The 14,905-nt window shown below is 33.9% G+C and overlaps 2 protein-coding genes across 2 annotated transcripts; one reads left to right on the top strand and one right to left on the bottom strand.

Moving 5' to 3' along the window:
* Positions 1 to 186: 186 nt before the first annotated feature.
* On the bottom strand, positions 187 to 14,064 carry LOC106135795 (uncharacterized). Its single transcript, XM_060951409.1, has 7 exons — positions 13,923 to 14,064; positions 12,334 to 13,106; positions 11,783 to 11,848; positions 10,990 to 11,158; positions 10,169 to 10,393; positions 9,620 to 9,818; positions 187 to 298 (listed from the first exon to the last, which is right to left on the bottom strand). Exons 1-7 carry the CDS (start codon positions 14,062 to 14,064, stop codon positions 187 to 189), a joined length of 1,686 nt encoding a protein of 561 aa, XP_060807392.1.
* Positions 6,341 to 9,366, top strand: LOC106139710 (uncharacterized). The gene has a single exon (XM_013341207.2). It carries the CDS (start codon positions 7,082 to 7,084, stop codon positions 9,029 to 9,031), a length of 1,950 nt encoding a protein of 649 aa, XP_013196661.2. The 5' UTR covers positions 6,341 to 7,081; the 3' UTR covers positions 9,032 to 9,366.
* Positions 14,065 to 14,905: the final 841 nt, after the last annotated feature.

Here is a 14,905-nt window from a genome sequence, read left to right as displayed (position 1 = left end):
TACTTTATATTTATGTACACAAGTCCAATTTTACCAATACACGTGACTGAAGCTAAAGACATAGCTAATTAAGGTTCCTTTTATACAGTAGAACTTCTAAATGTTCATGCTTCTCGGTTAAAAATGGGTTTCGCCTAAAAATCATGGAACTAGATATGTGCTTCTCCTATGGTCGAAACAGAATCATTACTCCTTAATAGATTTCTGGAGACTCAGAGCTTGAGCGTAGTTGAGGCAAGACATCGCTGTGCATCGGAAGGCGCCATTTTCTTGACAATAGCATCTGTTGCATTTGTCTCTGTAACAAATAAAGTATCGAAAATAACAGCACACAAACACAGCACAGCTAGTAAAAGAAAAAACGATTTATTTTTTTAAATTACAGGTTGTTTGCGGCACAATTAAAAAAAAAATAATAGGACCACTCCTATATCTTTCCTATGAATATCGTAAAAGGCGACTAAGGGATAGACTTACAAACTTGGCATTCTTATTTAGGCGATGGCTCGTAGATACGTATTATTTCTACAAATATTATTTGTTCAAATCGACTTGGGAGAAAAGTACATAAGTACCTTTGTATGTACATGATTATTTGTAAAGCGATATTTTTTTATTAAAGGAATGGTTAACAAACTTGGAATTCTCGTACGCATCAAAATTTAAAAGGTACGTATAGGACCATTCAACAGAATTTTTAAACTCAAAAACGGTCGAGTGGTTTTTGAAATATACAAAATTGGGTAAAAAAATTAAAGTGTTTTATATACATTTTACTCAAAACAATTTTCTGCGGAGGACGGTCTAGGGCTGAATGTTTATTCGGGAGGTGGTGTACTGTTATATTCATAATTAATATGCAACAATTGATAGCATAAGCATTTTAGATTTATATAAAACTGTTTTCCAATAGCGTGACGAGTCAGTCAGCCGCAAACCTCCCTTTAGATCGGTCCGTGTAATTTATCAATTTTCTTAATAACATCGTGTGTGTGTAGTGAATAAATAATTTTCTTTTCTAGCAGTATAATTGTGTTTTTTTAAAAAGGACCCACGGAGCGCCATCCTTACAATTTTGGTGTCAGAAGCGGTACGTGTACATGATCTTGGGAACCGTAAGTACTAAGATCATTTGGTGTTAAACCCGTCGTTAACGGACTTTCGCCTAACAACTCTTGTGCCTCCGTGAACTCTTTAATTGTGACAGTGTTAGTGGTCGACGATAAGATTTAGGCAACCGCCTAAACCCGCGCTGCTACGTCACGAGGTCGACGATAAGTCTCAGCTGTTGAGCTCGAGCCCGCATCTCACAAGATCGACGGTAAGCCTCCGCTGTTGAGCGTGAGCCCGCATCCCAATAATACTGCCCTGGTCGACTGTCAGCCTCCACTCTCGAGTGTGAGCCAGCACCGCTATTCCTACACACCCACACATCATCTTCTTGGACCTGCTGACTCATTCATCATCAGCTCACCACGTTGGTTTCCCACGAGAAAACCAACTCACGGACAACGCAACGTGACTTCGTGGTATTCCGCAATACGACTCTTTGAGTCGCCGGACACCCGACGCTGCCGTTGACGTCATCATCGCGCTATACCCTGGGAATCAAGGGTTTTCTCCAAAATGTTCGTGATCTACTTTCTGTGAGTTATTTTCTATATTTAAAATAAAAAATAAAAAGTTTTAAGTGATTTCTAAAAAGTTTAAAAAAAAAAGTGTAAAGTGCAAGTGCAATTTTAAAATAACTTTTATTCATATTATACATTTATACAAGTTTTATACAAGTTTACAAATTCTTATAATTTTTAAATTTTTAATCTTTATACATTTTGTGTGTATTTTTGATGCTCTGTACTTAACCTTTTAATGTCGGATAGACGTAAAATAAAATCTGAGGAAGCTGAACTAACATCTGATAGCTCCTCATCTTCTGAAGAAAGTCCCGAAAAGCCCTTACCAAAACTCAAATTAAAGATTGCTGATAAAATTACACTATCCGTCCTAACTAAATTTATTAAACCTTACAATGGGGACCGCGAGTCATTGCCCGCGTTTTTAACTAATTGCGAAAACGCAATTTCTTTAGCAAGTACAGACCAACAAAAATTTATGGTTAAATATATTGTCTCGCAACTCGAAGGCAAGGCACAGCTAGCATGTTGTTTGAAGAAATTTGAAAGCTGGGCTGAAATAAAACAATTTCTTAAAGATACTTTTGGGGAGAAAAAGCACTCGACCCACTTATTAATTGACCTTCAAGGTTGTAAACAAATGCCTACCGAGGATGTGACGCAATATTCTCTACGTTTAGAAGCATGTCTTACGCGAATTCAATCTGAAATTCATTACAGCTGTGAAAATGAAAAAGAATTATTAGGCAGATTAGCTGCAATGGAAGATTTAGCTTTAAATACATTTTTATTAGGTATGAATTCAAATTTCTCACATATAGTGCGTTGTCGCAATCCTAAAAATCTGGCAGATGCCATAACTCATGCTATTGAAGAAGAAAAGCTCTATAAGGCCTCTAAGTTATCACAGCGTCCTTTAAAGCAATGCACTTTTTGCCATAAATCTGGTCACACGGCCAACGAATGTTTCAAAAATAAATCAAAAAATTCGAGCTCAAATCTTCATCACGTAAATTCCTCTAATAATAATAATATTTCGCGTTCCTATAATAATCGAGGTCGTTCAAATTACTCTGATAAATCTTGCGCTTATTGTAAAAAACGAGGACATTTAATTAATGAATGCCGCAAGTTAAAATATAAAAATAATCATAACTCGACCTTTGATAACAACAACGTATCAGGTGCGCATGCACCTGGTCCTAGTAAAGTGTCACACAATAATCAAACTAATGTGCATACCGTATGCACTCAAAATACTGACACTTATGATTCAGAAAATTTAAACTAAATAGTGTTTCGGTTCCGTGTCTATCGAAACATAACTTAAATTTTAATGACACGCGAAATCGTATAACACCTAATTTTTATAAACCCCGTGTTTCTAATTTTTCTATTGCACGGATGAATAATAAAAATAATAATTTTAAAAGGTCTTTACCCACTGAGTTTTTAAATAAAGGTAGCACCTGTGGTCAATTCAAGGTTGCACAGGATTGTTTTGCGCCTACTCAGTCTCAAATTTTTAGTAAAGAACCTCGTATGCCTAGTGTTCCTAAATTTTATTCAACACAGGTTTCTAATTACTTAAATAAAAATAAATTAGATAATTTTTCAATTCCCAAAGAGGATTCTAAATGTAACCTACTATCTCGTAAAAACTCGAGTTCTTTTTCTGGGGGTTACTCTCGTGAGGTTCACACGATGAATAATATAAACTATCGAATTTCATTGCCTCACGTTATCTTAAAAACTAATCTTAATGAGAAGCCATTATGCTTCCTAGTGGACACTGGATCTTCAGTTTCTATTATTAAGTTATCTAGCTTAAAAAACCCAGTGTTACAACCAGAAATAGTCACACTAAAAGGTTTAAGTGACAATGATTCATCTTGTGAGTCTCTTGGTACTATAAACATAAACTTTGATTATAGAATTTCACCTAAAAATAAAATTGTATTTAATTTCAAGTTTCATGCAATTAGTGACTCTATTAACCTACAATATGATGGTATTATAGGTAACGATTTTATTCAACATTTTAAAATTGATATTCAGTACTCAACAAGTACTTTAAACCTACAAGGTCATGTTTTGCCTATTAATTTTAGTAAACCATCTTACATTATTCCTGCAAGGTCAGAAATGGTTATAGAATGCTCAATTTCGAATCTTTCGGATTTTAAAGGGAAAAGTGAAGCCCTAATATTAGATCAAAAAATTAATAACGGTGTATTTTTAGCTAATTGTATAGTAAAAATTAAATCTAATAATAGAGTAAACGTCTCTGTTTTGAATACCACTGAGTCAAATATTGAACTTAGTAATTTTCAAGTAAAGTTATATCCTTTTGAGCATCAATTGTCTAATCGTGATAACAAACAAAATGAGCTAATTCATCAAATTAATGACTTAAATATTAATCGCTCACAAAAAGTCTTACAGCAAATAAGATGCTCACATTTAAATCCTGAAGAAAAAAAAGCTCTACTTAATTGTATATCAAATTACACCGACATATTTCACCTTGATGGTGAACACTTAACTTTTACTAGAACAATTCAACATTCTATAAATACAGGGGATGCCCCCCCTATTCATGTAAAATCATATAGATTTCCTGAAGTCCATAAAGATGAAGTCGAGAAACAAATAAAGAAAATGCTTGATCAAAATATTATTCGTCCATCAACTTCGCCTTGGAATGCCCCGGTCTGGGTTGTCCCAAAAAAGCTAGATGCTTCTGGTAAACAGAAATGGCGAATTGTTATTGACTACCGTCGTCTTAATGACGTCACTGTCTCAGAGGTTTACCCTCTTCCTCTTATTACAGATATCCTTGATCAACTAGGTCACTCTAAGTACTTCAGTACCTTAGATTTAGTTTCCGGATTTCATCAATTATTGTTAGACCCCAAGGACACTGCCAAAACTGGCTTCAGCGTTACTACTAACGGTATATCAGGACACTTCGAATTTACACGAATGCCCTTCGGCTTAAAAAACGCCCCTTCAACTTTCCAGCGACTTATGAATACAGTCCTCTCAGGATTACAAGGTCTTCACTGCTTTATCTATTTAGATGATTGTATATGCTACTCATTCGACCTTGAATCTCATATTAAAAAACTCGATCTTATCTTCTCCAAATTTAGGGAAGCAAACCTCAAGTTACAACCCGATAAATGCGAGTTCTTACGTCGCGAAGTCGCTTACCTAGGACATGTTATAACTGATAAAGGTGTTTCGCCTAACCCTGAAAAGGTCAAAGCCATTATTCAGTTTCCCACACCTAAATGCGCTAAAGACATTAAGTCTTTCCTTGGTCTAACCGGCTACTATCGCCGTTTTATTGAGAATTTCTCACATATTACTAAGCCATTAACGTCATTATTAAAAAAGGATGTTATTTTTAATTGGAGTCGAGAACAGACTCATGCTTTTAACCTACTAAAAAGAAAAACTTACATCAGCTCCCTTATTACAGTACCCTAACTTTAGTGAACCATTCCTTGTTACTACAGACGCATCAAACTACGCCGTAGGCGCAGTCTTATCACAAGGCGAGATCGGAAAAGATAAGCCTATTGCCTTTGCGTCCAGAACCTTAAATAAATGCGAAGGAAATTACTCAACCACGGAAAAGGAGCTACTTGCAATTTTATTTGGTGTTAATACCTTTAGGCCTTACTTATTTGGCTATAAGTTTAAAATTATAACAGACCATCGACCATTAACGTGGCTTTTTAACGCTAAAGACCCAGGTTGTCGTTTATTGAGATGGCGTCTTAAACTGGAAGAGTACGACTACGAGATTGTGTATAAACCAGGCAGTATCAATTCTAACGCTGATGCGTTATCTCGTAACCCAGTAAACGCTATTACTCATTCGAATTTAAATAATACAACTTATGAAATATTTTTCAAGAAACAATTTACTAATTTTATTTCTAATGATACCCAAATTGAAGAGCATAATCAAAGCCTTATTTCAGCAAAACAAAGGTCAATTGCCTGTCCTACGTCATTAGATTTTGATAGTTCAATGCCACACTGCGAACAGCTGTTGTCATTTATACCTAACAGTAATGAGCTGTTATCGTCGGAACGTGAACCCGACACCGTTCAATTATTTCATGCAAATAATAAAAAACTCTATTTCCTATACACTAAGATCCATAATTTTGATGAGACTAATTATAAAACTATTTACAACTTATTATTAAAACTGAGAGACCTAATAATATCTACAAATGATTATGATAAAGAATTAGCTATATCAGATTTTTCAGAACCATTTACTAAATTAGTGTATGTAAAGATTTATAATATAATATCTTGCATCTTTCATGGTACTGATATTAAAATTCATTTATATAAAAACCAAATTAAATATCCTTCACCTACTGAAATTCCTAAAATACTTAAAGAAAACCACGGGTCTACTATAGCTGGTCACCCGGGTATTACGCGTATGTTAAATAGAATTAAAGAATCATATTATTGGAAAAACATGCGTGCAGATATAGAACGTTTTGTAAGAGATTGTAAATTATGCCAATTAAATAAACCCTTAAGAGCTTCTAATAAAGCACCTATGATTATTACATCGTCCAGTACAAAGCCTTTCGAAAGATTAGCTCTCGACATAGTAGGTACAAAACCTACAAAAGTTTAAATATATTTTAACCCTTCAGGACGATCTCACTAAGTTCTCAAGTGCTTATCCTATGATAACGTCAACTACTGACGAGATAGCAAGAAACCTTATACATTTCTTTTCACTATTCGGATTTCCTAAAATGATCCTTACGGATCAAGGTACTAGTTTTACATCTGAATTATTTAAACAATTAACTGAAATTCTTAAAATTAAAAATCTTTTCTCAACTCCTTATCATCCCCAAACAAATGGCGCATTGGAGCGTAGCCACGCAACCCTTAAAGAGTATTTAAAATCATTCGTAAATGATAATCAAGATGATTGGCACTGTTATTTAGCCACTGCAATTCTATCTTACAATACGACTCCTCATTGTACTACTAATTACACCCCTTATGAATTATTATATGGTCATAAACCTATTATACCTAGTAGCCTATACGGTTCTAGCAACGATACTACTTATCAAGAGTATATAAGAGCTTTGCAGTATCGAATGAGGTACTCCCGTGAGAGAGCCTTAGAATATATAAATAAAAGTAAAGAATCTTCCAAACGTTATTATGATGTATCTTCTAGGTCAAAAAATTATAAAACTGGAGATTTAGTATACGTTAAGCAACATCATAGATTACGTAAAGCACTTTCCCCAACATGGAAAGGACCTTATAAAATAATTAAAGTTAACGAAAAAAATAATGTTACTCTTTCTATTAATAGAAAACACGTAAAGTACCATATAAACGAAATTAAACCAGCATAAACAAATTGTTACAGATTATTCATGGGATCCAGCCGTTCTGAAAATATTCAACCAATTACTCACAGTTCAGGTCTTTATTTTGACCCGACATCTACGGTTTATTTTTATGATGATTTTTGGAATGTAGTTACTCATGTAGAAATACTCCCGATAGAACCTTATCTTCTTAAAATTAAGGATTCAATTACCCATGTTTCTAACTATTGTGAAAAAGCCCAAAATATTGGTCTTGATATAAACTGTCAGGATGTTATTAACCCATTACAGATTTTAGTTAACTCAAATCAACTCAAATTGGACTCTCTTTCTCATCTAGTTTCTGAAACGGATAGTAAAAACCGTCATAAGCGAGCTATTGAGTTTATTGGAGAAATTATGAAATTCTTTTTTGGAACCTTAGATGCTGACGATGCTAGAAAATACGACGAAGCTATTAACTCTTGTCAGCAGAACGAACATGAAGTTTTCTCTTTAATGAAAGATAACATTCATGTTGTCCAATCTACTATTAAGAATTTTAATATATCTATTAAGCAATTAAATGATAATGAATTTAGAATTAATAAACAACTATCTAAGTTAGAATACATTATGCAGCAAAATACTAAGTTAACTACTAATAGTATAAACTTGTCAAAAATAAATTCACTTCTCAACATAATAGAAGGATCACTAATATCTGTCTCCGATATATTAGATACTACTCTTAATTCAATTTTATTTGCTAAAGCAAACATTTTACACCCTTACGTTTTAACCCCTACCAATTTATATAATGAACTTAATTCTAATAAGGTAATTAAGAGAAACTTAGAATTTCCTGTCTCCTTATCTCTGGAGAATATACATTATATTATAGATTTATCTAAGTTAGCTTCTTATTATTACAATAATAAGATAATATTCGTTATTCGTATACCTTTAATTAATTCAATTAAATTTAATTTGTATAAGATATTACCCCTTCCTACACCACGTGATAATTATAATTTTAAAACTTATGTTCTTATTCACCCTTCAAAGCTGTATTTAGCATTAACCGACGACAGATTGAATTACGCAATGTTTGATAACCTAAGTGAATGTAAAGATGTCAATTATAACTATATGATTTGTCCTTTGCCATCTATATTATCTACTATTAATAATCCTACTTGTGAAACTAAATTAATAACTGAAGTAACGCTATCTCTGCCTGAAATTTGTGATTTTAAAGTAATTTATGGTAATTTGAATATATGGCAGAAATTAAATGATGGAAAATATTTATATGTCCAGTCAAAAGCAAATAAATTAACTGTTAAATGTACTCATGAAATTAAAGATTATACATTACAGGGTACAGGAATGTTATCATTAAAAAATGATTGTATTGCATATTTTCAAACTTTACAGTTTCGCTCATCTCATGTATACAAAACAGAGCTGCCTAGCCAACTTTTAATTGACTTTAATATAATTGAAGATGATTGTTGTTCATATAACCTTATAAATAATACAATGCAACCATTGTCTCCGCTCTCATTAACAAATATCGATTTAGAGTCATTAAATATAGCAGCTCATAAATTGAATAATATAGAAGCCCAAATTCGCCAAGCTGAAGGTCAGTCTCACATTGTTAAATATGGACACTATTATTCCGCTCTCACTTATTTTTGTGTAACTTTAATTATACTTTATATATTATATAAGATTTATAAAAAATGGTTAAATTCCTATTGTAACAATTCAGCTTGTTGTATTCAGATATACAATCAATGTTATAATAAAAAACTTAAAAGACATGATACTAAAGTAAGTTCATCTATAGAATTAACTGATATTTCTGATAGTTCTTCCAAATCAACAGAATATGATAACAAGTCTATAAAAAGTCTCCCTGAAATAGAAATTCATAAACATAAAAGAAAGGTCGCTTTCAGAACCTCAGCTAACTTTCCTTCCAACAGGAACTTAACTAATTTTTAAATTTATTTTCATATTGATAAATTTCCATTTCAGGACATACATTTGTGTTTATATTTATCTTAAGTTTTATTCTAATTTTGATCCTTCAGATCCTTCGCTTTTACTTTTGTTTTGTATAAAGCTCAGTCTTATGGGGGGAGATGTTATATTCATAATTAATATGCAACAATTGATAGCATAAGCATTTTAAATTTATATAAAACTGTTTTCCAATAGCGTGACGAGTCAGTCAGCCGCAAACCTCCCTTTAGATCGGTCCGTGTAATTTATCAATTTTCTTAATAACATCGTGTGTGTGTAGTGAATAAATAATTTTCTTTTCTAGCAGTATAATTGTGTTTTTTTAAAAAGGACCCACGGAGCGCCATCCTTACAGTACGTTCATGGTCTAACACAAAATTATTATACTTTAGAATAGGACCACTCTTACCCATGGATGTCATAGAAGGCGACTAAGGGATTAGGCTCACATCAATGCAGCGCCAGCTTCCATGCTAGTCTAATAGCGAAGAAACAACTAATTGTTTGCCCCTCCTCTTCTCCAGACTATTGAGGATGTTACCAGGACTATAGAAGAAGAAGACATACCTATATATAGAGTGCGGTACACACTCCTGGCCCGGCTTCAGATTCAGACTCTGCCGCGGATTCTCCTGCTGTACGGTCCCGTGGAGTCGCTTCCTGGTCGGGATATGGCAGTCTTTCAGGGCTTCACACTGCAGCTTGCCGTCCACACAACGGCATTGGACGCACTGGTCTTCTTTCTTATCTGTGCTGCATGGTAATCCTGGAAGTATATGGAAGTTTAAAAAAAAAAGGATAGCAGCACTCCATCTTGTTCACATGGATGTTGTAAAAGGTGACTAAAGGCTTATAAACTTGAGATTCTTCTCGTAAGCGATGGGCTAGCAACCTGTCACTATTTGTATCTCAATTCCATTATTAAGCCAAACAGCTGAACGTGGCCTATCAGTCTTTTCAAGACTGTTGGTTCTGCCTACTCCGCAAGGGATATAGACATGAATATATATATATATATGTATGTTATTATTAGTGTGGAAGAAGAGTTCTTTTATTCCTATACATAGATTTTCACAAATTTAAACATAGTATCAAATGATATAACCAAAACATTACCTGTTCGCTTCTTCGCTTCCACCCTGTTCATGTCATCGGTACTCAAACAGTAATCAGATGTGCACAGAAGGTTCTTATTGGACAAGCAGATGCAAATATTGCAGTCCACTTTGTATGTATGGCCGGGGTCACATTTAGTGGAAATATTGGGAAGAGCCGGCAACTTTGTGATGTCTATGGTACTTGTCATAACGCCGTAGTCTTCAGGGGTAGCGAGGCGGTAAGCTGAAATTGATAACTCATTTATTTAATTACATTTAATTTCTTTTTTTGTTCATTATTATGGGACATTTCAACATCACTTGATAATTTTCATATCTTTTGGTTTTACAACATTGTAATTTATTAAGTAATTTATTTAATAAATTACTTAAAACTAAGTTTACTGCCGCTTCCAAAGCGTCAGTGCAGAAGAAGTGGTAACAAACTGCACTGTAATATGCAATGCAATCCAAATATGTGGATTTGTGTTTGTTACTCTTTCATATAATCACGTCTATATCACTAGCGGTGTAGACAGAGCCGACAGTCTTGAAAAGACTGATAGGTAGGTTACGTTCAGCTGTTTGGCTTAATGATAGTATTGAGAATTTGAGATTCAAATAGTGGCAGGTTGCTAGCCTAACGGTTTAAAGAAGAATATCAAGTTAATAAGCCTATCCCTTAGTTTCCTTTTCCGACATCTATACGAACGAAACGGAGTGGTCCTATACTTTTTTTTATTGGTGCCGGGAACTACACTCTATCTACCTCATTAGAGATAAAGACTTGTTCATCTATGTACCTACCTACATATTTAATTTAAAAAAAAATATACCCACCTTTTATTTCTAATTTACATTTCGGGCCGACAGGTGACGCTGCACAGACAGCTTTATCATCATGCCCGCAGTAACATTTCCGACAACCCTTTTTGTAGAACTTCCCTTTTTCGCACGGGCCCTTGGGCAAATCGGGAAGATCTAGGGGTTTCTTCACTCCAGAAGTCACCTATATAATGAAACATTGAATCAGTTATAGAAAGGGTATTTTTATGTCTGTTACTAGAGGCCGCCCGCGACTTCGTCCGCATGGAAACCCTATCAATTCCGAGGGTACTTTGGGATAAAAGTTTACTTTGGGTCTTCAGCTACCCACATACAAAATTTCATCGTAATCGGTTCAGTAGTTTTTGCGTGAAAGAGTAACAAACCTCCATTATATTATTAGGTAGTAGAATTATTTTTTATATCTACTGCATAATCATCATAAAGTAATATATAATCACTTCTATATCACTTGCGGGGTAGACAGAGTCAACAGTTTTGAAAATACTGAAAGGCCACGTTCGGATTTATGGCATTGAAATTTAAATAAATAGTGACAGTTTGCTTTGCTAGTCCATCGCCTACAAGAAGAATCCCAAGTTTTTTAGTATTTCCCTTAGTCGCCTGCTACGACATCCATGAGAGAGATGAAATGGTCCTATTCATAAGTATAATCGTCACCCACGCACATTTTCAGGCTTAACATGAAGCGATTTCTTGACGCAATTCCTCGTTGTGCATTTCAAATCTTTCTTTATAGTGCATCTGCATAGATTACAGTCTTTCCTGTATATTTTCCCCTCCTCACAGTCTTCGCCTTCATGTATTTGAGGGATTTTATTGGTCTCAATAGTGGCATTTGTTGTGGTATTTGCTAAAAAGAATATCATATAATACAATAATATAAAAGATATACTAAATCAAAACTAACCTTTAGCTTTGATTTAGAATATCAACATAATTTATTTAATTATCTACTACAATATGATCGTCTCTAAGCCAATCATAGGAATTAAAAATAATCAGATTTTTCTTTTATTATCTTATATCTTATAACCCACTTCATAATGGTTCAAATTCTGGTTTTCTTACCAAGATGAGCCTTTAACAAGTTCATGGAGCTAAAGTGTGTAGTCTGAGCAGTATTTCCTCTAAATTTGTAATTACTCGACAAGTTTGTTTTCACACAGAATGCTACAGTATACTTCCTATGTATTTATTATAAATGACATGTGATGTTACAATAATTAAAAAAAAGAGGGTTAAGAAATTAAAAAAAAAAAAAAACAAATTGTCAATCAAATTTGTATTCGATGAATCCGTGAAACATTAGAGAATTTAAAACAATGTTTATGTTATTTTTCCGATTAAAGACTCCAAACATATCATACTAGTACAAGACAGGACACTCTTTTTAGTACAAATACACGTATTACATTTATATCGATACTTCTTACGCGGTACACACTTTTCTTTATCGTTAAACACTTCAGGTAAACTCAAGAAAGCTTTCTTACGCTTCCTTGTAATTCCATTCTGTTTTCTTCTTATATCCACCACACATTTTTTATTTGTACACGCCCATAGGCCATTAATACAATAACATTGGTTGCAGTCAACTTCAGCAACATCGTTTGGAGTACATTTGTCAGCATTCGTCGGTAACAACCTTTCAGTAGTCTTATCTTTACGAAGGAGAACTCTAATCTCACTTTTATTAACCCTCTGAATTCTGCGGTCGCTCACGGAGAGACACAGTCTATCGATGTAGTAATTTATATCACTGCAAGCGCATATTTCATCTACAGTTCTCAATATGTCTCCGTGTTCACACTTATCTATTTTATGGCCTTTGCTGCATTGTCTGGTGGTGCAATGATTAGGATCGATAGTTTTGTCGTTGCCACAGCGGCAGATGTTGCAGTCGACCAAATAATACTTATTGGGTGCGCAGGATTCTGTGGCTCTGAGAGCGGATCCATTGTATTGGCTGTCGGATCTTAGATAGCGGTAATGTTTGTGGCAATTGCTGGATCTCCAGTCTCCGTTGCTGTTGCACGTGCAGACCTTGTTCTCATCTTGATACGTGGTGTTGGGATCGCATTTCCTTTTGTAGTGGATGAGGCTGATATCTGTGAACACAGTACTGACGTAAGTCTCCATTTTAATCCAAGGGATAGGCTTACAAACTCAGGATCTTTTTTAGGCGATGGGTTAGCAACCTGTCACTATTTGAATCTCAATTCTATCATTAAGCCAAATAGCTGAACGTAGCCATTCGGTCTTTTCAAGACTGTTGGCTCTGTCTACCCCGCAATTAATATAGACGTGATCATATGTATGTATATATGTCTCCATGTTATGTGTGATCGGTGTGGTAGTAAATTTTTTTTTAAAATTCTAATGACGCGCACTGTGTTTTTTTTTTACTAAATCGTATTGGTTATCGTTACTTCTCTATATCATATCATAATTATATCTATAAGGAAACTGATCATAGAGAGTTAAGTATGTATAATATTATATTTTAAATTTTTTGTAGGTCGTCGGATACTTTTATACGGATACATTTTAAAATTTGAAAACTTGAAATTCTTTTAAGGCACTGGGCTTGCAACCTGTCGCAATCTGAATCTGGATATATACTAACATACAGTCATGTCTATGTCCCCTGCGGGGTAGACAGAGCCAACAGTCTTGAACAGACTGATGAACGTGGCCTACTTAATGATAGAATTGAGACTCAAATAGTGGCAGGTTGCCAGCCCATTGCCTAAAAAAGAATCCCAAGTTTGTTAGCCTATCCTTTAGTCGCCTTTTACGACATCGATGTGAAAGAGATGTGAGTGGTCCTATTCATTTTTTTATTGGTGCCGGGTACCACACGGCAAAAGGTTATATTTATATATGTTTAAAGCACAATTAAAAAGAATACTATTATTTTTTACCTGATATGTTGTTGAGGCAGGGTAGTCTCCTACGACAATGGTATACGCCGTCGAATTGGCACACACAGATGTGGCACGGGCCCTCGTTTTTTTCAGTCGGCACACACTTTTTTCCGGACTCTGAGACAACTGTTGTTTTCATGGCGGAATATAAACAAGGATTATAAAAATCCGTACTTATTTAAATTTAAAAAACAATGATTAGGTAGTAGGTACATTTAATTAAGGTAAATTTAATTTTGATGAAGTGAAATTTATTTACCGGTTTGCTATTATTTATTTAATAAAGAACATACTTTGGCATAACATTAGAAATATTTTGCCCGCTTGATTTAAATCCCAAATTCGGACATAGGTATGTATTAAAAATTGATTATTTTTTTTTAATTTTAAAGTTGAATTTCAATCCAAGAATTATCCTAACACGTATTTTAATTGCTTATAAATTAAATTTATCCTCATTTTGATTCCTTCTTAAAAAATACAGAAACTAAGTATAACAAAAAATATAAACAAAATATACTTAATAATTACTTACTTAATACTGAATCGACTCCTGTAATATATAACACTATTGAGGTCAGACTTATTAAAGCGAACATTATAAGTCGACTGCATCAAACAATCAGCCTTAAGTTATTAGTGAAATATCATGACTATATTTATGACCCATAATTTTTTTATTAAATGGCCATTTCGGCAAACGATAATATCGGTAAAATAACGAACAGGAAAATTACTTAGGCACGCGTCTATTGCTAATTGGCTAGAAGCCCGGAACTTGCTAAATTTAACTACTACGCCCTAATATTACTATGGTTAACGTTCTCTTAACCCATAAAATGTAACAAACACTATTTTAAATTTATAATTTTAATTCTTCAACATAAAGTCTGTGACACAGAAATCTGAATAATTTATTTTCAATTTAATTTCTGTGGTACTAAATGATTTTTACTTATATACATTTTTTAATATTATCA

Source organism: Amyelois transitella, chromosome 24 (assembly GCF_032362555.1).
Source record: "Amyelois transitella isolate CPQ chromosome 24, ilAmyTran1.1, whole genome shotgun sequence".
In the NCBI taxonomy this organism is placed as follows: domain Eukaryota; kingdom Metazoa; phylum Arthropoda; class Insecta; order Lepidoptera; family Pyralidae; genus Amyelois; species Amyelois transitella.
The sequence above is the reverse complement of the archived record's forward strand: the minus strand, read 5'-3'. Positions and strand labels throughout refer to the sequence as shown.